This window comes from Capra hircus, chromosome 19 (assembly GCF_001704415.2).
Source record: "Capra hircus breed San Clemente chromosome 19, ASM170441v1, whole genome shotgun sequence".
NCBI classification, from domain to species: domain Eukaryota; kingdom Metazoa; phylum Chordata; class Mammalia; order Artiodactyla; family Bovidae; genus Capra; species Capra hircus.
Window position 1 is genome coordinate 57,329,517 of NC_030826.1, and position 21,757 is coordinate 57,351,273.

The window sequence follows — 21,757 nt, forward strand, 5'->3', positions numbered from 1 at the left end:
TCGCGTGAGGGTACAGGAGGGAAGGACCGTGAAACAGCTGAGGTCTGTCACCTCCCAGAGGGGCCGTAATGAATAATAGAGCACCATCCACTTGGGAGAGCTATTTGCGAGACTGTTTGGTTTTATTGTTTTAGCTGATGAATCATTTATTCAAATGAGGCAAAGACATCTCCACATTGTTTCCTTCTCTACGGAAAGTGGAGCGTTTTAAATAGATGACTTTCTCTCTTTTTCAACAGAACTTACTTCAATCTGGTCCCAGGAACTGTTTTTCATTTTAGGATTCACAAATAGTAACACATATGCACCCATTACAGCCAAAACAGCGTGCTTGCATTTCGGATCGTCCTCCATTATTACGGTAGACTCTACCGACATATGGAGAAAACCCTCCAGCTCTCCCCACCACGTCCTTCTGTTCGGGCCAGTTCTGGCCTTCCTGGGACAAGCCTCTGTCGTCAACTTCCTCGTTCTCTCTTTTAGTCAGAAATTTGACGTCTCCATTATCTTTTTCATGAACTTCGATTACTCTGGGAACTATTGGAATGTAGGAGACTAATCTGCAAAAAAACAAAAAACAAAAAAAAAAAACAAGAAAGCATTGTAAGTGGATCCAAATTGAGTCTTAATCCAGCCTGAGCCTTTGTTCTAGAAGTGTCTAGACTTTAAAGTGGCAGAGCAGCTGGAACTAAGCTGACTCTAAATCATCTTGAGAATGAGCCCTGGAGACTCCTGTTCACCAAGGAAGGCTCTAAGAACATGCTGTTCCCCATCACATCCTGCAAGAGAGTGAAAGTGGCTCAGTCATGTCTGACTCTCTTCGTGGAATTCTCCAGGCAAGAATACCGGAGTGGGTTACCATGCCTTCCTCCGGGGATCTTCCTGACCAAGGGATCGAATGCAGGTCTCCCACATTACAGGCAGACTCTTTACCATCTGAGCCACTCAGTTCATCAAGGAAGGCTCTAAAAAGATGCTCTTCCCCATCACATACTGGCTGGTATTTAAAAATGCATGGGATGAGGGGCTTCCCTAGTGGTCCCCTGCTTCCAGTTAAGATCCCATGCTTCCAGTGGAGAGGGTGGGTTTGATCCCTGGTCAGGGACGTAAGGTCCCACAGGCTGCATGCCTCTCTCGACTCCTTCCCCCCCCCCACCAAAAAAAAGCACAAATGCACAGGATGAGCTGATGCAGCTGTCTCGAGCTGTGAAAACGGACAGGGTGGAACAGTGGGTGAAGGGAGGACTTCTTTTATCTTGAAGACATGCTTTCGTGGAGGTGCGTTCATGGTTGAGAAAGAGAGCTGTGATCCATTTTCTTGGTGGCCAAGCGTCTCAGCTTCGCCCGAAGTGTCCAGCCTCAGGTTTCTATGAGGAAGCTGGCACGGTGGGCGGCGGGAGGGGCGGTGTGGTGGTTCTGGTTGATGTGCTTGAGTGTTCTGACACCTCCAACTCTTTGTGACCCCATGGACTGTAGCCTGCCAGGCTCCTCTGTTTGTGCAGTTTTCCCAGGCAAGAATATTGGAGTGGGCTACCATTTCCTCTTCCAGGGCATCTTTCCGACCCAGGGATTGAACCCACACCTCCTGTGTCTCCTGCATTGAAGGTGGATTCTTTACCGCTTGAGCCATGGTGGGGGGTGGGGATGGGGAATGCCTGTTGAAACACTGTCCTCAGTAAGAATCAATTAAAAAAAATTATTTGAAGTGATTTTTATGCAAAGAAGTTGTCATGCGTTTATTATGCAAAAGTATTGCTATGAGCAGGACCCGTGCTTTAGGTTGGTTGACTGGTGGGAATGATTTGTAGTGACTTGTCCGCACCCTTTTGCCAATCCTTTTCTTTTTTTCAAACTTAGAGTGTTGTTGCAGGGACAGTTGGCTGGGGCTCGGTGTGCAGTCTGTGGCCTGGCACAGAATCCTCTGGATGAAAAGTTATCACCGGCACAATGTCCTCCTTCCCCATCGAGAAAGAGATGACTCAACATCCTTAGACTTCAGAGGAGTTAGTCAGATTCTAGTTCTCTTCCTCGGTTGAAAGCCTTGGCGATTCTCCGAATCTGAGATCTTGCCCCAAAGATACAGAGGTTGTGCTGTGTGTGCATGTGAGTGTGTGTTACACGTCCACTTCCTGTGTGTGTGTGCATGCATGTCACATGCACACGTGTGAATGCGTTCTTCACGTGCACCGGCACCCCATGTGCGTGCCCCGGCTTGGTGGCGTGGTCTGTATGTGTCCAAGCAAACTCAGGGCAGCGAAGGTACCGGTTGAGGTGAACTGGAGAGTCTTACTGATTTAGACTGCGCCACGTGGCATGCGGGATCTTAGCTCCCCAACCAGGGATCAAACCCACACCCTTACAGTGCAAGTGTGGAGTTTTAACCACTGGATCACCAGGGAAGTCCTAGAACTTGAGAGCCTTAGAAGATGGTCCATTTCGCCGGAGGAGTAGATGCTGGTGAAGGGTAAGAAAACAGCTAAGCTTTCATTGTGTTATATAAGAACCATTTGGGGTTCTTGTTGAAAAAGAACACTCATGAGAAAAAAAGATCTGGTTTCTCAGAAATGGACCATGTTCCCTGGCCTGGGGGACAGGGAGCCTTGAAGGAACTGATACCCAGCCACCTCCCAGACCAGAGGCGGGGTACTGTCCCAGAGGATGTTGCTGCCCTTTGGGGTACTGGCGCGTCTATAGGTAGTCCTGCAGAGCTGGTGGCCGACCTTCCTGTTTTGGGCCATGCCAGGAAACAAACAAGATCTTAGTTCCCCTACCAGGGCTCGAACCCATGCCCCCTGCAGTGGAAGCTCGGGGTCTTAATCACTGGGAAGTGGTGGTGGCTTAGTTGCTCAGTCGTGTCCGACTCTTGCGACCCCACTCAGTGGGGTCCGTATCTGAACAGGCTCCTCGATCCATGGGGTTCTCCGGGCAAGAATACAGGAGTGGGTTGCCATTTCCTTCTCCAGGGGATCTTCCCAACGCAGGAATCGAACCCAGGTCTCCTGCATTGCAGGTAGATTCTTTACTGACTGGGCTATGAGGGAAGCCCTTAGTCCTCTTTTGAGACTAGCCTACTTCTCTCTTGTAATCTATTCCTTGTAAGGACTTGGGACCACTGCGTCTCCTGTGCACAAACTACAGCCGTCTTATTTGGTAGATCACAGCACACCCCTCTATTTCTCTTTGCTGACAAGCGACCTTCTCTATTGCTTAAGCAATTAGAGGCCACGATCACTGAGTAACTGGTGTGGGTAAAGCCTAGGAAGTCATTCCAGATTTCTTTTTAAGTGGGCCTTGCATCCCATTCCTGGACGGGCTTCTCTGAAAGGATGGGGCGATCTTATCTCTAACCAGGACACCCCTCTTCTTCTTCCAGTCCTGGCAGGATCTGGACACCAATCCTCCCCCTCTGGACCAGACATGCCTCCTCAGAAAGAGGTCTTTTCCTCCCCCAGGGCTGGTCCTTTAGTGATACCAGGAGAGCAGAGAGAGATGAAACAGAGCCTCTCCCTCCCCTCCCGCCTGGAGTTGAGGCTCTGCGTCATCAGCTCTCATGCTGAAATCTTTGTCCTGGGAGCAGACGGAGCCCAGTCATCAAGCTGCAGCATTTCGTTGAATGATATTTTACTCACTTTTTGTCTTAGGAGAACTGATAATGTTTTCTGTTCAGCTTGGCTAAATCTCAGTTAATATCTAGTTTTTTTTTTAAGGTCTTAAAAAAAAAATAATTGTATTATTTACTTGTTTTTGGCTCTGCTGGGTCCTTGTTGCTGCGTGGGCTCTTCTCTAGTTGAGGCGAGCAAGCTTCTCATTGCAGTGGCTTCTCTTGTTGCAGAGCAAGGGCTCCAGAGCGCACGGGCTCAGTAGTTGCGGCTCCCGGGCTCCAGAGCGCAGGCTCAGGACTTGTTGCCGTGGGCTTCTGGGTGCCCATGGCATGTGGGGTCTTCTCAGACCAGGGACTGAACCTGTGTCTCCTGCGCTGGCAGGCACACTGTCCACCTCTGGGCCACCAGGGAAGCCTCACCTCTGTTTTTAAGCGTAGTCCTGATGTATGTAACCTGACACGTCTAAAGGAGAAAATCAGGCGCCAGCCTGTGTTCCGTCACCGCGGACTTGAAGCGAAGGGCGGGCAGTTGATGGACCTGGCGGTGGGAGTGGGGAGGGGGTGTGAAGCCTTGAGGTGTTATTCTCAGCCCTGAGGGTCTGCTGATTCCGGTAACAGCTACACACGCTTCTCAGCTGTAAGTAGAATACAGTCCCTGATGCCTACTTTCTGGATGAGCTTCTAGAAAAAATAGTAGAGGCTCTGCCTATGGGAACTTTCCTAGAAATTCACATTTTAGAAGCAAAACAACCACTTAGGGGAAGGTTTGCTGTGGTAGAACATTTGATAGGAAATACTGTATTTTTGAATCTGGCGAAAAATAGAGATTAGAGAAGTGGCTGATTATAAGCTATTACTTATAAGTTTGACATCCTGGAATGTGAAGTCAAGTGGGCCTTAGGAAGCATCACTACAAACAAAGCTAGTGGAGGTGACGGAATTCTAGCTGAGCTATTTCAAATCCTAAAAGATGATGTTGTGAAAATGCTGTACTCAATATGCCAGCAAATTTGGAAAACTCAGCAGTGGCCACAGGGCTGGAAAAGGTCAGTTTTCATTCCAATCCCAAAGAAAGGCAATGCCAAAGAATGCTCAAACTACCACACAATTGCACTCATCTCACATGCTAGTAAAGTAATGCTCAAAATTCTCCAAGCCAGGCTTTAGCAGTATGTGAACTGTGAACTTCCACATGTTCAAGCTGGATTTAGAAAAGGTAGAGGAACCAGAGATCAAATTGCCAACATCTGCTGGATCATCGAAAAAGCAAGAGAGTTCCAGAAAAACATCTACTTTTGCTTTATTGACTATGCCAAAGCCTTTGACTGTGTGGATCACAATAAACTCTGGAAAATTCTTAAAGAGATGGGAATACCAGACCACCTGACCTGCCTCTTGAGAAATCTGTATGCAGTTCAAGAAGCAACAGTTAGAACTGGACATGGAACAACAGACTGGTTCTAAATAGGGAAAGGAGTACGTCAAGGCTGTATATTGTTATCCTGCTTATTTAACTTCTATGCAGAGTACATTATGAGAAATGCTGGGCTGGATGAAGCACGAGCTGGAATCAAGATTGCCAGGAGAAACATCAATAACCTCAGATATGCAGATGACACCATCTTTATGGCAGAAAGTGAAGAACTAAAGAGCCTCTTGATGAAAGTGAAAGAGGAGAGTGAAAAAGTTGGCTTAAAGCTCAACATTCAGAAAACTAAAATCATGGCACCTGGTCCCATCACTTCAGGATAAATAGATGGGGAAACAGTGGAAACAGTGACAGACTTTATTTTGGGGGGCTCCAAAATCACTATAGATGGTGACTGCAGCCATGAAATTGAAAGACGCTTGCTCCTTAGGAGAAAAGTTATGACCAACCTAGACAACATATTAAAAGGCAGAGACATTACTTTACCAACAAAGGTCCATCTAGTCAAGGCTATGGTTTTTCCAGTGATCATGTATGGATGTGAGAGTTGGACTATAAAGAAAGCTGAGCGCGGAAGAACTGATTTTGAACTGTGGTGTTGGAGAAGACTCTTGAGAGTCCCTTTGCCTGCAAGGAGATCCAACGAATCCATCCTAAAGGAAGTCAGTCCTGAATATTCATTGGGGGAACTGATGCTGAAGCTGAAACTCCAGTGCTTTAGCCACCTGATGCGAAGAACCAACTCACTGGAAATGACCCTGATGAAGATTGAAGGCGGGAGGAGAAGGGGACGACAGAGGATGAAATGGTTGGATGGCATCACCGACTTGATGGACATGAGTTTGAGTAAGCTCCGGGAGTTGGTGGTGGACAGGGAAGCCTGGCGTGCTGCAGTCCATGGGGTCACAAAGAGTCGAACACGACTGAGCGACTGAACTGAACTCATAAGCTTGAATGCTTGGTCTGCCAAATAGTGTGATTTTTGTGATGATGAGCGTTTCAGAGACACACATCAGACCTACCCCATCTCATAGGGAGCCTTTTAAAAATAAAAATATTTACCTGGCACGCAGAATCTTCATTGCATCATGAGGCATCTTCCCTTGTGGCACACGGACTCTCACGGACTCTCTAGTGACGCACAGGCTCATAGCTGTGTCTCGGGCTTAGTTGCTCTGTGGAGTTGGGATCTTCGTTCCCCAGGCAGGGGTCAAACCTGCATCCCCTGTGGTGCAAGGTGACTTCTCAACCACTGGACCACCAGGGAAGAAACAATATGTGGAACCTTTTGATGGTTTTCCTGCCATGTTTTTTTTCCAACAAAGCCAAAGTTCCGTTCTGTTTTTCACTGAAACTTGACCATCTTGATTGAATAGCCCCATCTGGGGCAGATTGAAAGTGAAAGTGAAAGTCGCTCAGGCGTGTCTGACTCTTTGTGACCCCATGGACTGTATAGTGCATGGGATTCTCCAGGCCAGAACACTGGAGTGGGTAGCCTTTCCCTTCTCCAGGGGATCTTCCCAACCCAGGGATTGAACCCAGGTCTCCTACATTGCAGGTGGATTCTTTACCAGCTGAGCCACAAAGGAAGCCCAAGAATACTGGAGTGGGTAGCCTATCCCTTCTCCAGTGGATCTTCCCGACCCAGGAATCAAATGGGGGTTTCCTGCATTGCAGGCGGATTCTTTACCAGCTGACCTATCAGGGAAGCCCTTGGCAGGGCTGATCACGTACATCTGTCTTGACAGTCATCCACTTGCTACTCCTGTCAATGGCCAGGCTGTGCACTTTTTCCAGCATGGAGCTCCTCTTTAGGGCAGCTGGAGCCAAACACTTCAACAGCTAGATTTTGTCTTGAAGGAGAGGATGAAATTGTTTAAGCAGACTCCAGGTCATTGCCAACTCCAGAAGTCTCAGCAACCAGGCTACATTTTCTTCTCTGCCTACCATTTATGAGAGAGAAATAAGTTTATGCAAATACAAAAAGAGGTATGATTATAAGATGAAACAGTCGGCTGAGGGCCCGGGGTTCAGGTCCCTGTCCAGGTGCCAAAAGAAATAAATAACTAAAACAATTTTTTCTTTTTTTTAAGATGAAATGGTCAGAAAAGTTGTTACAGAAAAATGCATGCATTAAACTATTATAGATAGAATGGATTAGCAGCAAGGTCCTACTGTGTAGCACAGGGGACTGGAGTCAATATCCTGTGATAAACCATAAATGTAAAAGAATAAGAAAAAGAATGAGTGTATAACTGAGTCACAGTTTGCTGTACAGCAGAAATTAGCACAAGATTGTAAATCAACTATATTTCAATAAAATAAAAACAGTTTTAAATGCATGCAGTAACATCACACATGATTACTCAAGACCAGCTGCACATTCATCTCAGGACTGCTGAGCAGTCAGAGCTAATGGCGCAGGACTCCTCCGTTTTTCTTCTTCATGGTGGTGGTGGTGGCGGCGGCGGTTTAGTCGCTAAGTCGTGTTTGACTCTTTTGCGACCCCCTGGACTGTAGCCCGCCAGGCTCCTCTGTCTCTGGGATTCTCCAGGCAAGAATACTGCAGTGGGTCTCCATTTCCTCCTCCAGGGGATCTTCCCAACCCAGGGATCAAAGTCCCTTCTGCTGCACTGCAGGCGGGTCTCCTGCCTCGCAAGCGGATTCTTTACGGCTGAGCCTCCCGGGAAGCCCCTTCTTTTTCAGAAAAGGAAGCAAAAGAAAGAAACACAGCATCCTTCCATCCTCCCATGTCCTGCGTCCTCCTAGACTGTTCCGAGCTGTGACATGAACTTCACCAAAGTTCCAGTCGCACGTGCAGTCTTACTCAACTCTCTGTGTTACTGAAAGACGAGCCGACATCAATCAACACAGGCCCCAGTGTCCTGTCACCCCTCCTGATGCCTTTCTCGTTACACCCACTTAGATTTAATCAGCTCTTTGCTACCCATGTGAATGGAAGGTTAAATAGTAGCTTGCATAACCCAAATGCTCAGATACCCTAAAATCAAAACAGTGCATCACTCTTTATTCTTTCCTACCATCCAGTAGATCTGTCTTCATAATTACATGTCGAGTGGAGGCTGAAATTAAATTTTGAAACTAAAATTGCATTAACATTTAAATGAAAATATGTGTCCCCTCCTTTGGAGCAAAGAAAAGAACCTGAGAGCAAATCATCGTAGAAAGAGGTTGTTCATAAAGTGGAGAATACTTCCTCTTAGAGTAGAAACATGATGGCTTATTTGGGCAGAATTATAGCATCAGCGGCTTCCCAGGTGGTGCAGTGGTAACGAATCTGCCTGCCAGTGGGGGGGATGTGGGTTTGATCCCTGGGTCAGGAAGATCCCCTGGAGGAAAAAATGGCAACCTTCCTGCAGGCAGCTTCTCTGATCGCAGGGGCATGAGTGCCCTCAAACTTGTCTATCTGCCCTGAAATTACTTCTACCAATTCTTGGTCTCTTGGAATCACTTCTTTTAAGTAAATGTCAGCATTTGTGTAAAGGCCCAGGAATATCTCCTATTATAATAATGGTAAGGGCTTCCCAGGTGGTGCTAGTGATAAAGAATCTACCTGCAATGCAGGAGACCTGGGTTCCATCCCTGGGTCGGGAAGATCCCTTGGAGGAGGAAATGGAAACCCACTCCAGTATTCTTGCCTGGGGAATCCCATGGCAGAGGAGCCTGTTGGATTACAGTCCATGGGATTGCAGAGTCGGACTGAAGTGACTTAGCACATATAATAATGGTAAAGTTGGGTTTAAAGCATTTTATTGCAAATCTTTGCTTATTTTTATGGAAGAGGAAGGGGTGGGGAGGGGAGAGTGAGGGGAAATGGCTGTCCATCAGTTTTGGCTGCTAAGATGTCCTGAACTGAACTTGCAGCTGAACTTTCTTTTAGTAACTTTGTGGGATTTGACTGCAAGGATATTTTTGGCCACAACATGAGGTCTGAGGCATCTGTTTTCTGATCGGGGATGGAACCCACATCGCCCGCAGTGGAAGCATGGAGTCTTAACCACTGGGCCACCAGGGAAGTCTGTACGACATGCGTTTTTGTGTGTTAACAACTTTCTTTATAGTCTCATAATTGTACTTCATTTTCGCATGGACTTATCTATCATCAGTGTTAAAAAAAAACATTTATTTTTTATTTGGCTGTTTGGGGTGGGGGTGGGTCTTAGTTTCGGCACATGGGATCTTCAGTTGCAGCACGTGGGATCCAGTTTCCTGACCTGGGATTGAGCCCGGGCCCCCTGCATGGGGAGCACAGAGTCCCAGCCACTGGGCCACAAGCAAGTCCCTATGATCAGTGTTTCTGAACACATGTTCTGGGTCTCAGTCAGTGCTTTGGGGAAGGAGGTGGCATGAGTTACCTAGGCAGAACAAAAGCAGCATGATGACCACAGGTGGAGTTCTTAGTCATCCTGACAGCCCGTGCTTAGGGCGCCGGAAGAGGCAAGCTTGTTTTAAAATATGGTGAAATTGATACCTGAAACCCAACGAGTGAGGCTCTCGTACAAAACCAGAGACCATGGCATCCTTGCAAACACCCGAGTGTGTATTTCTTTGTACCCCGGAAGTTGCGATCGGTCAATGAAATGGGTGTTGCCTCTCTTCCTGTTGCCTGTACACAAGCCCGTCTTCAGCTTCAGGGACAGAAAAACGTCACTGACGGTGTGAAGTGCCTGTCTGTAACGGTGCTTGAGGAATAGCTCAGGAAGCCCGTGGATTAAAGGTGGATGTTTACTGTGTATTTTGTGGGTGAGGAAGGCAGCCCGGCCACGCCTGTGTGGGACGGGGCTGCCGCCAGCGCTCACACCCACACCCCCCAACGCTTGGCTTGTTTATTGGCTGGTGCGTGTGCTGACGGTTTCGGAGCCATGTCCTCAGACCTTCCGCGTGCACTGTGATTTTATTAGTGCCCAGCTTTGTAGCAAGTTCTTAAAAAGTACCTTTGAGTGGTTGTTGAATAACATTTCCATTCTCTTTCATTGGGAGAACATGTCTGGCACTAAAAAAAAAAAAACAACTTTATGGTTTCTCATAAAGGTATAATTTTGCTTCGTTCTTATTCATTTAGTTTCATGGTGAGGAGAATAAAATTGTTTCCCTATAAGAATGATTGTCCATTTTTTGCCTTGCATGTTAGTGATTTTCACCCAACCCCACTCCCCTCCATGGCTCCCTAGGAAAAATTAAGGCAATTTAAGAAGAAAATGATGCAATCTTAGAGCAGGCCATGTCTGGATAAATACAATGATCGATGACCACAACCACTTAATGTCCTTTTGGAGAGATGAATAATCCTTTGATTATATCTAAGAAGAGAAAACACATGAATTTATGTTCTGGGTCTTAAATACCTTCTCCCTCACCCCAACCCCCATTTTTTTTTTTTTTTACTTTGATTTAACTTGCCTGAAATTAATGAAGCAAAAACTCAGGGACAGAGGCCAGTTTTGTGAGGCTGGACGCTTATACAATTTAAGGAGACCTTTTTAAGAAAAAGAATACAAAAATATCTTACATATTTTTCTTTCTTTACAAAAGCATATGACCATGTGAACATACCGCCCAAGCAAAAGAGATCCCTGAAGCTTAAACTTTATTGGCTTGGTAAGTCCATTTCTGTGGGTACCATATTGGAATAAACGTTCCTCTATGCTATGCAAATTTGAACTCGATACTTGTGTCCTTGAACTTAGGAAGCGTACCTAGGTCACGGCTGTACAGAGACTAGACAAGAATATGCAGGCATAAATGTAAGACCACGAGGTTACATACGGGGCTTTAAACACACAAATACGCAGAGTTTCTGTTTTTGCTGCGTTTCAGTTGTTTCCGAAGGTCTCACCCAGGCGGGATCTCCTCTTCTCCAGACTCTGAATTGTCTGCCTGCTTTTAAATGTTCCCTTTAAGGAGGGCATAATCAGTTTAATACCTCACCAGTCACTCATGCAAGCCAACTCAAACCCTGTTCTCTGAATTGGACTCCTGCTGAGCAGATCCCTATTCTAGAAGCCAGGAGATGGGTGGGAGGAAGCAGGGGGCTGGGGCTGGGGAGCACACGGCCGTTTGGCAGAGCCTGGTGTCTGAGTGATGGATTTTTCAGGCAGTTCAGATACTGGTCTGGAGGTCTCCATTGAGGAGGGTCCTCTGGGTCTCCGTGGTCTCATTCAGCCGGGATTTGTCCTGCTTACTGTCACTCCGCTCCCCGTCGTCTGTGCCGCTCACCTTGACCAAGCAGAGGACATTCTGGAAGCTCTTCTTGAAGTTGTCGGACAAGAAGGCATAGAGGATAGGGTTGGCACAGCTGTTGGCGTAGGTGAGGACCACCACGAAGTCAAACATGCCTTTGAGGGCTGGAGTGGGACTGATGGCCACCGAGACCGAGGAGACGTTGAAGATGTAGAAGGGGAGCCAGCAGAAGATGAAGACGGCCACCACGATGGACACCATGCGTGTGACCTTCTTCTCAGACTTTTTCCTCTTGGAGGAACCCACTCGGATGCCGGAGGACTTCACCTTGATGATAATGAACAAGTAGCAGAGACAGATGATGGTCAGGGGCACCAGGAACCCCAGGATGAAGGCGTAGATGATGAACCCTGTGTACCAGGCCCCAGACTCGCCTGGCCAGTTGATGGTGCAACTGCTTCTCCCCCACTGGTTGCTCCGAAGGCCAGCATATATCATGATCGGCAAGATGACCAGCAGAGAGACGCCCCACACAGCCACGTTGATCATCTTGGCTGTCCGGGGTCTCCTCCACTTGGCCGACTTGATGGGGTGGACCACAGCCAGGTAGCGGTCAATGCTCATGACTGTCAGGCAGAAGATGCTGGTGAACTGGTTGATGCCATCCACGGTCATGACCACCCGGCAGATGGCCTTGCCAAAGGGCCAGTGGACCAGAGCCACCTGCATGGCCAGGAAGGGCAGACCCAGCATGAAGAGTTCATCTGCGATGGCCAGGTTGAGGATGTAGATGTTGGTGATGGTCTTCATCTTGGCATAGCGGAGGATGACGTAAATGACCAGCGTGTTGCCACACAGCCCAACGATGCAGACCACGAAGTAGATGAAGGTGAGGACGACGTTGCTGGCCAGGTCGTAGTACGGCTCTGTCTGGTTTGAAATGTTGGCTGCCCCCACGGAGCCATTGAGGTCAAATGGAGAGGTCAGCCAAGGTTGGGTCTCGTTGAGTTCAGAGGCTAGATCCATGGCCGCCTTCTAGTCTTAGGCTAGGTCCACCCGCCAGAGGTCTTATTCTCACCTTCATGGGCCCCAGAGGCAAAGGACCCACTGTGACATCTGCAAGGAGGAAAAGAAGGTTGACTCGTCTGCCAGAAGTTACTCAAGCTCTCACTAGCTTCCCAGATTTCTGGTTTGCCCTCTCAGACACTCTTCAGTTGAAAAGTGTGTTGTCTTTCATACCAGTGTGAGCGGTCCCAGCTCATTCTCACATGCAGGCCATTGGAACTGTTTTTCCAGTGGCCGGAAAGGGTTTGAACGAAGTCATCCCCGTTTATCTTGTCATCTTTGGCGATATGCACATGGGAGTTGACTCTACCTGCAAGACAGCGGTTCCTAAGAAGTGGGCTGATCTGAACGTAAAAAAGACAGAGCCTGGAGAAGCCCTACCTCAGAAGAGTCTGACACCTGCGTTCCTGGTCTTTCCCCCTTGAGGAAATCTATGCTGACTTGACAGCTGCTTTGGAGTCTTTCTATTGTGAAAATCCCATAGTGGAAAAATGCCAGACTTTAGAGGTGAAAAAACCATGGAGACTGCGTGACCCCATGCCAGGCACTCCACCACTCTCTCCTTTGTTAAAATGGGGGTGTCATGAAGACGAAGTGATGAAATGAAGATGGAAATGCCTGGCACTGTGCTGGGCTCCTAACTAGAACTCTAAAAATGCTGTCTTTTCTCCCTTTTTCATTTTTTGTTGTTGTTCGGTTGCTAAGTCATGTCTGACTCTTTGGGATACCATGGACTGCAGCACGCCAGGCTTCCCTGTCCTTCATTATCTTCCAGAGTTTTCAAACTCATCTCCATTGAGTCGGTGATGCCATCCAACCATGTTATCCTCTGCCGCCTTCTTTTGCCTTCAATCTTTCCCAGCATCAGGGTCTTTTCTAATGAGTTGGCTCTTTGCATCAAGTGACCAAAGTACTGGAGCTTCAGCTTTAGCATCAGTCTTTCCAATGAATAGCAACTTATTTCTAATTTATTGAAATCTGCCTACAGAATGAACCAGTTTATAGTCTTAAATATTAAAAAGAAAGATCTGGCTTGCTTTTATTTTTTAAATGTAGGCTCTAGTTGATTTTTGTTTCCTCTCTTTTTCTCTAATACCCAATGCTTGACTTCCTGGTGCCCTGGAAAATCCTTTCCCAAGTCCCCCATCAGGATGCTGGGGATCATTTCACACCCCAGAGAATTTGCCTGTGATCCTCTAATTAAGGGGAAAAACAGGGTCCAGGAGGGAGGAAGGCAGGCTGATTCACATCTACTGTCTCTTTGACCTTCCAAACAATCCTATGATGTGGGGATAATTATCCCCATTTTACAGATGAGGAAACTGAGACTTAGCGAGTTTAAGGAACTTGTTCCCATTCCCTTGAGCATCACTGATGAAGTTGGAATCTGAACACAGGACACCCAAGCTTTCTACACTTTTCACAGCATCACAGCCTCTTCTCAGTGGATTGGAAAACCAGTGACTGATAACTGGGCTTTGGTTTGAAGCAGCTGACTCTGGTCTTACCTCCATGCCAAGAAAATAATTGGGACACTATTGGCTTGGTCTAAGATGTAGAACAATAGCTTATCACATAATTAAATGATTTATCTGCGGCCATTCAAAAAACATCCCTGGGACACTTCTTTGTCATACAGAATGAACCAGACATGGAGGTGACATCTTAGGAGGGGAGACAGGAAGGGCACCAACTCTTAGGGTGTGAGTTGCATGGAGATATGAACAAGGGACTTGAGAATGCCTTTCTCTTCTGGGAGATTCAGAGGCTTCGCATGAGGAATGTTTGAGCTGGGTCTCGAATCCCTGAAGTGGGAAGTAAGGAGGGCAGGGAAGAGGTCACTCTGGGAAGGAGGATGCTGGCAAAGCGGTGAAGTGCTCAGCTCAAAGTGGGAGGAGTTCACCTGGAGGACACATTTCCCCTGAGCAGGGTGCTTTCCCTGGTGCCTGAGTGAAGACTGGACATTGTTCCTTTCTGCTTGAAGAGACTGCTTGATGAGGTATAGGGGAGTTAGTCAGCAACAGTACTGTGGGGTGCTCGCCCACATTTGCCTCTGGTTCGTTCTGTACTGCCAGGAGCTCTGTTTATCTTTTCTGTGCTGACCTCCCCACCACACAACTGTCTGTAAAGTGGGCCTGGGGGCTTCATGGCTGATCTTTCTGCAAAGTACTTTGGGGACCCAGGAGTCAATATCTGAGTTGGTTAAAAAGCATAAACTGGCAACAATTAATAACAGAAGCTGTAAAGAAACTGTTTTTGGTGTCCTTGGATTAACGCAGCCTGTTTCCAATATCATTTCTAATTGTCTTGTTATTTTAATTCTTCCAACCCAGAAGCCTATTTAAACCACCTGCACTGGGGTGGACATTCATCACTAGCATTTCCAGGGTCCCATCTTTGTGACCTGCAAAGTCACACTCCGATGTCTGGGCGAGACTGGAGGCCCCAGGGCTGCAGGGGTAATGATGATGATGCTGGCAGGGGAGGAAATGCTGACCTCCAGCCCTGACCTCTGCCTTTTTGGCTGGAGTCTCATGCAATGGGAAGGGATTGAATAGGATCATTCCCGGCCCCCGCCCTCCCCCCGCCCCCCGCGGCCAGAAGCAGCATTCTCCACCTTTGAGAGAGGAAGCCCCAGAGTTCAGAGCTTGGTGAAGGTGGCAGACTGGGCAAGCTGGGGAGCAGTGCCGAGTGAGAAGCCTCCTCTGAGGAAGAAATGAGTTTGAATCGCAGGGCATCTTATTGCATCAACGAAGTCAGCTGCCTCGGATCTCAGAGCGACTTCGGCTTCATTGGCGTCTCATTGAAAGTGGACGCCAATGCCAGCCTTCATTACCTGCTGGGTTGTGATTAAATGCACCAGGAAGTTGGGTTTTCTGCTTTATTTTTCCAGCCTAAAAATTGTTAGGTATGGGAAATGCCTGGTTGTTGGTTTCCTCTGAGATTGAGTCCAGCCCTGTTGGAGGGGAGGGTGAGAACGGTCCAGCAGCAGTCCTTTCTGGCACCAGGGACCGGTTCCAGGGAAGACTGGAGGGGGGGATGGTTTCAGGATATTTCCTGGAGGTTGGGGACCCCTGATCTAGAGCATCCCCTCCCATCCCAGAGGGTCTGCGGTTCCCAGCCTAAGAACTGAACGTTGGGAATGGGACCTCGCGTCCCAGATGACCCTAAATCCTTTTCAACTTCAGTTTTCCCTTTCTCTCCAGCATCTTTCCGTCCATTCAGCCCCCAGCCCACTTCCCTCGGGCCTCCTAACCCTTTTCCGGTGGCAGAAGCGTGAGCCCCACGCGTGGGGAGAGCCAACAGCCAGGTGCGGGCCACCCGGCGGGGCGCTCCTGCGCTTAGGAGAAGCCGAGGCATCGCTGGCAGAAGGGACAGAGGGGAAAGGAAGGGTCCCCACCGCCCTCCCAGTGGGCGCCCCAGACTGGCACAGAAAATCGGCCTCTGCACCATCCAACTCGCTGGCCATCAGACCCAAGGATTTCCTAAAGGATTCCCTGCTATCTCCAGAGAAGGAGGAGGGATTAAGGATTGTCCTGCCAGCACCCTGATCTCCAAAGGCAGATCGGGGCCGGGCACCAGCGACGGCTGGGAACCGCCGACAGCCGCCTGCGGATTTGGCCGGTGCCTCCGGGGGGGTTCGGGCTGCTCAGAGACTCGGTCTCTCCAAACCTGGGCAACCGGTCCTCTCCGCCCGGGGGGACCAGACCCTACAGCGCTCAGGATTCGTGTTCCCGGCTGGGCGAGGAAGAACAAGGGAGAAGCCCCTCTTTTTTTTTTTTCTCCTGCTCCGCTGCCTGCCACTCACAGGCTCGGATCGGGTGTAGGTGGGGGAGGGATTCGGGGGCGCGCGCCGGCAGGAGCCGCGGCGATATCCCCCTCTCTAGCTTCGCTGTCCTCGCGTCGGGGTTCTGATGCAGGCAGCTGGCAGAGAAGTTGTCCCCGTCGCAGCAGCTGCCACCTGGACACTCGGCTGGGAGTGGGCTGGATAAGGGCGCACGCCGCGCACACCAGCCTGCAGCTGTGCGGACAGGTCCGTTCCAGCACAGGCGACCCACGGCGCCCCGCTCGCGCCGGGACATCGACTGTCGTTCATTCCCACCAAAACCACCCGCGAAAGCACAAGGGTGGAGAGCCAGGCACCGGGACCTACACTGGGCACGCCGGGGCGCGCACCTCCACGCAGCACAGATGCACCCAGGTGCCCAAGTGCGTTTCTGTCTCTCAGACACCCACAGACACGCACGCCCACACACCTCACCTTTGCTTTTCCGCTGCAATCTGCCAGCTCGGCTCGCCGGCACCCAGCGGCTGTCCCCAACCCAGCCCGGCGCCCGGGTGCGCAGCTGCTTGGCCGGCGCTCGGCGTCTAGAGTCGCCGGCTCCGCTTGCGCGTCGCGCCCCCGAGCGTGGCCCGCAGACCCCGGGAGCCGAGCCGCGGACTGAGGCTCCGGGCGCGGGGGAGCAAGCGCGCGCGCGGGTGGCTGCGCCGCTCGGACTGGCAGTGCGGAGCGCGGGCACCTCGGCTCCTGTCCCCACGCCCCCCATGACGTCACCGCAGCTCGCTCCGCCCGCCCGGTCGGGTGGGCGGACTGGGGTGCGCTGCGGGAGAATCCCGGGGTGGCTGCGGGCAGAGGTCGCAGGCACCCGGGCTAGAGGGAGCCGCGCGTGCGGGGCGCGAAGGGTCAAGCGATTTCAGCCTTCCCAAGATCGGTGGCACGGACACGCGCTGTCTTCCCTCCTCCTTCACAGAGTCGGTTCTGTCTCACCCAGCCTACTTCAGACAGCTGGAGTGGCGGCCGGTCGACCCAGACTCGCTCTGGGACCTCTGCCATGTCTGAATTCAGACAGCTTTACAAAGCAGTGGGTCATCCCCCAGACGCAAGGCCCCCGCAAGGAGCGGGAGGAAAACAGGGCTAGGGGAATGCCGGTGCGGATGCAGTGGCCAGCGCTCCTCGGCCCAGGGCTGAGCCCGCTCTTGGTTCCAAAATTCAGGTGGGAGAGCAGTCAGAGGCGCAACACTGGAGCAGCTCATCCCAACTCTACCCTCTCTCCACAGCTTGGAGAGGCAGGGGCCCTACAGCCATCCCCTTCCTTCACCTTGACCTTGGGCACAGCCCCTCCTCCTCCCGCTGGGAGGGAGCAAAGGGAAGCAAACATGCATGAAGTGGGGGTTGTCACATGCAGGGACAGCTGTTTATTTTTTGGCCGTGATGATTCAGCTTCTGTTCCAAGTTTAATAAGTCATATTCAGTCCTGCAGCCTCTCCTTCCTCACCCTCCTCCAAGTACATACGCTCACACACATATTCACACACACACACACACACACACACACACACACACACACACACACACTCCGCATCGTGAGTACAGTTCTAGAGGATGAGAAAACAGAAAGCAAACGCCAACTACACTTTTCTCTGTGGGCTGAGCTGGCTCTGACTGGCCAGTGCTGTTGTCTGATTAGCAATTCACCAGTGAAAGTTACAGTCCAGAGGCTGTTTAGCAGGTAGGGTGAGCCCCAGAGACCTGGGAAGGGGACTGGCAGGTAAGGTAGCAAATAACTGCCAGTTTCTATCTGGGCCAAGCTGTGTCTGGGGGTACCCACCGTGAGGGTGGAAATCAAGGTTATCCTTGGATGTGTCTCTTTCCGAGATGCCGGTCATCATGGAGCTTGAGTCGTCATCCTGGTGCTCAGGGCCAGATGGACAGGTGGTTGACTCATGTTCCAGCCAGTCTGGGAGCCTGCTTTTTCTCTCTGTGTGCCGAGCACAGGGGCTGGGCATGTAGCTTGACCCAAGTGGGGTGCCTCTGCTCACCACCAGCTGGAAGATGGAGGGCCGGTTATAGAACCGGGGGCAGCGCGGCTTGAACTCAAGAGAATGCCCCATGCTCAGGGGTGGGGGGGACAGTTGCCACAGCAACACCTGCTGCCACTTTCAGTTTAAAACCAGTGACCCAACTGGTTTCCAGGAAGAGGAGGAAAAGGAAGATCCGGGAAACGCCTATTCCAGTCTCAAATTCCTTTCCCGGGAATCGTGTTATCTTTCCAAAGGTCTTGGACTATTAGTGCCAAACTCCTGTATCATTTTTTTTTTCAATCCGTTTTCTAATCTATACAAGAGCCGAATCAGTGGCTCTCATTGTCCTCCTTCCCATCCCCCACCCCCACCCTGCCAGCCCTCAGGATAACTCTAATGGGACAATGCATTCCCCACCCCCCCAGTTTTATATAAGTCCTACCAGCAAAACCAGACTGACCCTGAAGGACCAGCTAAATAACCATCTCTCTTCAGGGGCAGCTTGCTGGGGTGATCGATACATGTGTTGGTTGCAACCTCAGAAGTTTCCCACGTGAAATTCAGAACGGCCTCCCCTGTATATGGAGGGCAAGGAGAGAAGAGGAAAGGCAGCCAGTCCAGATCGGTAGGTGGCCGGTTTAAGAAGCAGAAAAGTCATTGACAAGGCTTTTCTTGGGCACTGAAAGAGGCACCCTCTCACCAGAATCTTAGAAGTTTATAGAGACCTTTAGTGGGGCGCGGACTTCCCTGGTGGCTCAGATGGTCAAGAATCCACCTGCAATGCAGGAGACCTGGGTTCGATTCCTAGGTTGGGAAGATCCCCTGGAGAAGGGAATGGCAACCCACTCCAGTATTCTTGCTTGGAGAATCCCATGGACAGAGGAGCCTGGTGGGCTAAAGTCCATAGGGTTGCAAAGAATCAGACATGACTGAGTGACTAACTACTTTCATTTTAGTGGGGTTCAGTCACATACTCAGTCTGATGGTCTCAACAGCACACTGCTCTCAAGACTGTGTCTTTGAAAAGGCTCCTAGCAAGGGGAACACTTGCAATGGCCAGGGAAGGGGGAGGGGCACCGAGCCTCTGATTGCCCCTAGCCAGCTCTCAGGTCACACAGTGGTCACATCTTCTCCACGACCTCCTTGAACAAGTCCCTTCATCTCGGATGAGCTGATGCAGTGAAATCCCCCTTCGCTGGCCTCTCCTTGTGACTCCTCCTCTCCGCTGCCTCCCCGTATGGCAGGTGGGGTGAGTTCAGCCTGGAAAAACTACTGTCAGATCCACCCACCTCAGACACGCCTGTCTCCACTGTAGGGCTGGGTAAGCGGGGTCTCGACAGCCTTGTCCTTGACAGCAGAAACTGTGTTGTTGTTCAGTTGCTCAGTCATGTCCAACTGTTTGTGACTCCATGGAGTACGGCACGCCAGGCTTCCCTGTCCAAACAATGTCGCGGAGTTCGCTCAAACTGATGTCCATTGAACCGGTGATGCCATCCAACCATCTCGTCCTCTGTCGTCCCCTTCTCCTCCCACCTTCAATCTTTCCCAGCATCAGGGTCTTTTCCAGTGAGTCAGCTCTTCTCATCAGGTAGACAGTGAGCCGATCAAACCCGTCAGTCCTAAAGGACGTCATCCCTGAGTATTCATTGGAAGGACTGATGCTGAAGCTGAAGCTCCAATACTTTGGCCACCTGACGCGAAGGAACTGTGTAATCTAGAACAGCTGTTGATTTTGTCCAGGTAATGGAAGGCTCCCGCCGCGGGCTTTGAATGCCTTGAAAGAGCTGTCCTGGGTGGCTCCCCTCCGGTTCCAGTCCGTCTCTGAGCCTAAGGCCGTTCTTCCGACCTCCCCCCCATCTGCTGAGTGCAGTCTGCCCCATCACCCGTGGGGCTGTCTCCTTCCTCTGCAGCTTGCTGAGTAACTAAGTAACCAAACCTTGAGCTAGAAAAATAGAAGGGCTGTAGATGAGATAACCTCCACCCTGGCTTGTTTGATATCTTTAAAGCAATTAAATAATACCTTCCCCTCGTTCAGCACTTATCGGAGAGACAATAGACAGCAGGAAATTAAGAACCGGAGTAGGACCCAGGCCCAGGCCAGTGCTCAGCCTTTAACACGGGGAGATGCCACTGGGTTCACCCCCTCGGTGAGAAGTTCACAGTCCAGGAGCGCCAACGTGGATACATAAGACCCGAGCAGGTCTTTGTGTCTCTTAGCGGCTTAATAAATTAAGTGGGGGGAATCGTGACTCTGCAGTCAGTTTCGTGGAAGTGAGTCTTGCAGTTAAGCCTAGAGGAAGGCAGGAGAGTGCCAGGAGGAGGCTTGGACCCGGCTGGGAGAGGCGGATGCCCGTCCAAGCAACCAGGGCATCCTTGCTGTATTCATGGGGATGCCAGGGATGATGAGGCTTGCTATTTCTGTAGATGGGAAGGGCAGCCCTTCTGTTATGGAGGAAATGCAGATGTCCAGGCAAGGTCACCTGCGTGTTGACCAAGTTACCTGCACTTCCTGGGACACCCCTGTTTTCCAGCGTTCTGTCCCTTGTTACCCACAAATCATGTGCCTTTTACCAAAATTAAGACGTCAGCTTCTACATTTTGTCTCCGAGACTGCATCTTGAACCTGGTAGCACCAGAAGCTCTTTCTGATGTCATAGGTCTCAATGGTTAGTTTGGAAAATATGGCATATGATCAACAGACTTCTTTTAAAAGTCTGAACATTTGGCATTATGGGTTGAAAGGTCTCTTTAGATACAGAAGGGATTGACTTGAGACCCTTTCTTGGCATCTCTCTTCCCCACCCCTTGACAGGTAGAAGTTTCGCTGGATGCTCATCCCTTTTTGCTATGAAATTCCTCAGTCCCTGGGGAGTGCAATGGCCGAGTGAATGAGGAGGCATCAAAATCTCTCTGAAAACCACCCCAGATATGTCTGGAGTTGGGATGATGGTTAAAAGACCTCCAATAAGTCTAGAAATGGAGATCATGGTTAGAAGACAATAACCATGGTTTAGGGTTCTCTTTTCTTTCCCTTCCCTCATTTGGGCAGAACTGCACATAGAATCCTGGAGCCAGAAGGAACCGTAGACATGCTTAAATTTATAGTCTGTGGTCCATCACTATGCAGGTGAAAAGATGCCAGGCTCAGAGAGGCCTGGCGACCTGCCCAAGGTCACCCAGCTAGAGAGTGGCAAAGCTCTTCTGAATCGCAGATTCCTGCGCCTCCCGTGCGGACACGCCTCACACCGGGAGTGTGGGAAACTCAGAGTGGGGAGCTCCCAGCTGTCCCCACCATTCAGCCCAGCGCTCTCTTCCCCCCCCGGACCTTCTTCCTGATAACTAGCTCCCTGCAGCCCTCACGCTGGCCTGGGTCCTTTTTTCCAACCCCTCAGCAGTGGAGTCGGAAAAGGCATGGCTATCATCCCCTGGGCTCCTCCCAGCACGCGTGTCCCGCTGCACGGATCCTGCCGGACGCCCTGAAGGAGAAGAGCAGGAGGCCGGGGCGCACACCTGCCCCTTCTCTTGAAGATCCCCCCAGGCCTGTCAGTAACACCCATCGGTAACATTTATTAAGGGCCCATTATGTGCTTGGTGTGTTCCACACATCCATCATTCTATTTCGTCTTCTCAACCTTTGAGGCCCATCTCATCGTCATTAT

General features: G+C 50.2%; 1 protein-coding gene across 1 annotated transcript; it reads right to left on the reverse strand.

Annotated features, from left to right (window-relative positions):
* SSTR2 (somatostatin receptor 2) lies at nucleotides 10,086–16,781 on the reverse strand. Its single transcript, XM_005694467.3, has 2 exons — nucleotides 16,558–16,781; nucleotides 10,086–12,347 (listed from the first exon to the last, which is right to left on the reverse strand). The coding sequence occupies exon 2, from the start codon at nucleotides 12,255–12,257 to the stop codon at nucleotides 11,151–11,153; it is 1,107 nt and encodes a 368-aa protein (XP_005694524.2). The 5' UTR covers nucleotides 12,258–12,347; nucleotides 16,558–16,781; the 3' UTR covers nucleotides 10,086–11,150.

What these genes read in the sequence shown, in the direction of transcription:
- SSTR2 (XM_005694467.3), bottom strand. Translation starts at nt 12,257, where the DNA reads ATGGATCTAGCCTCTGAACTCAACGAGACCCAACCTTGGCTGACCTCT.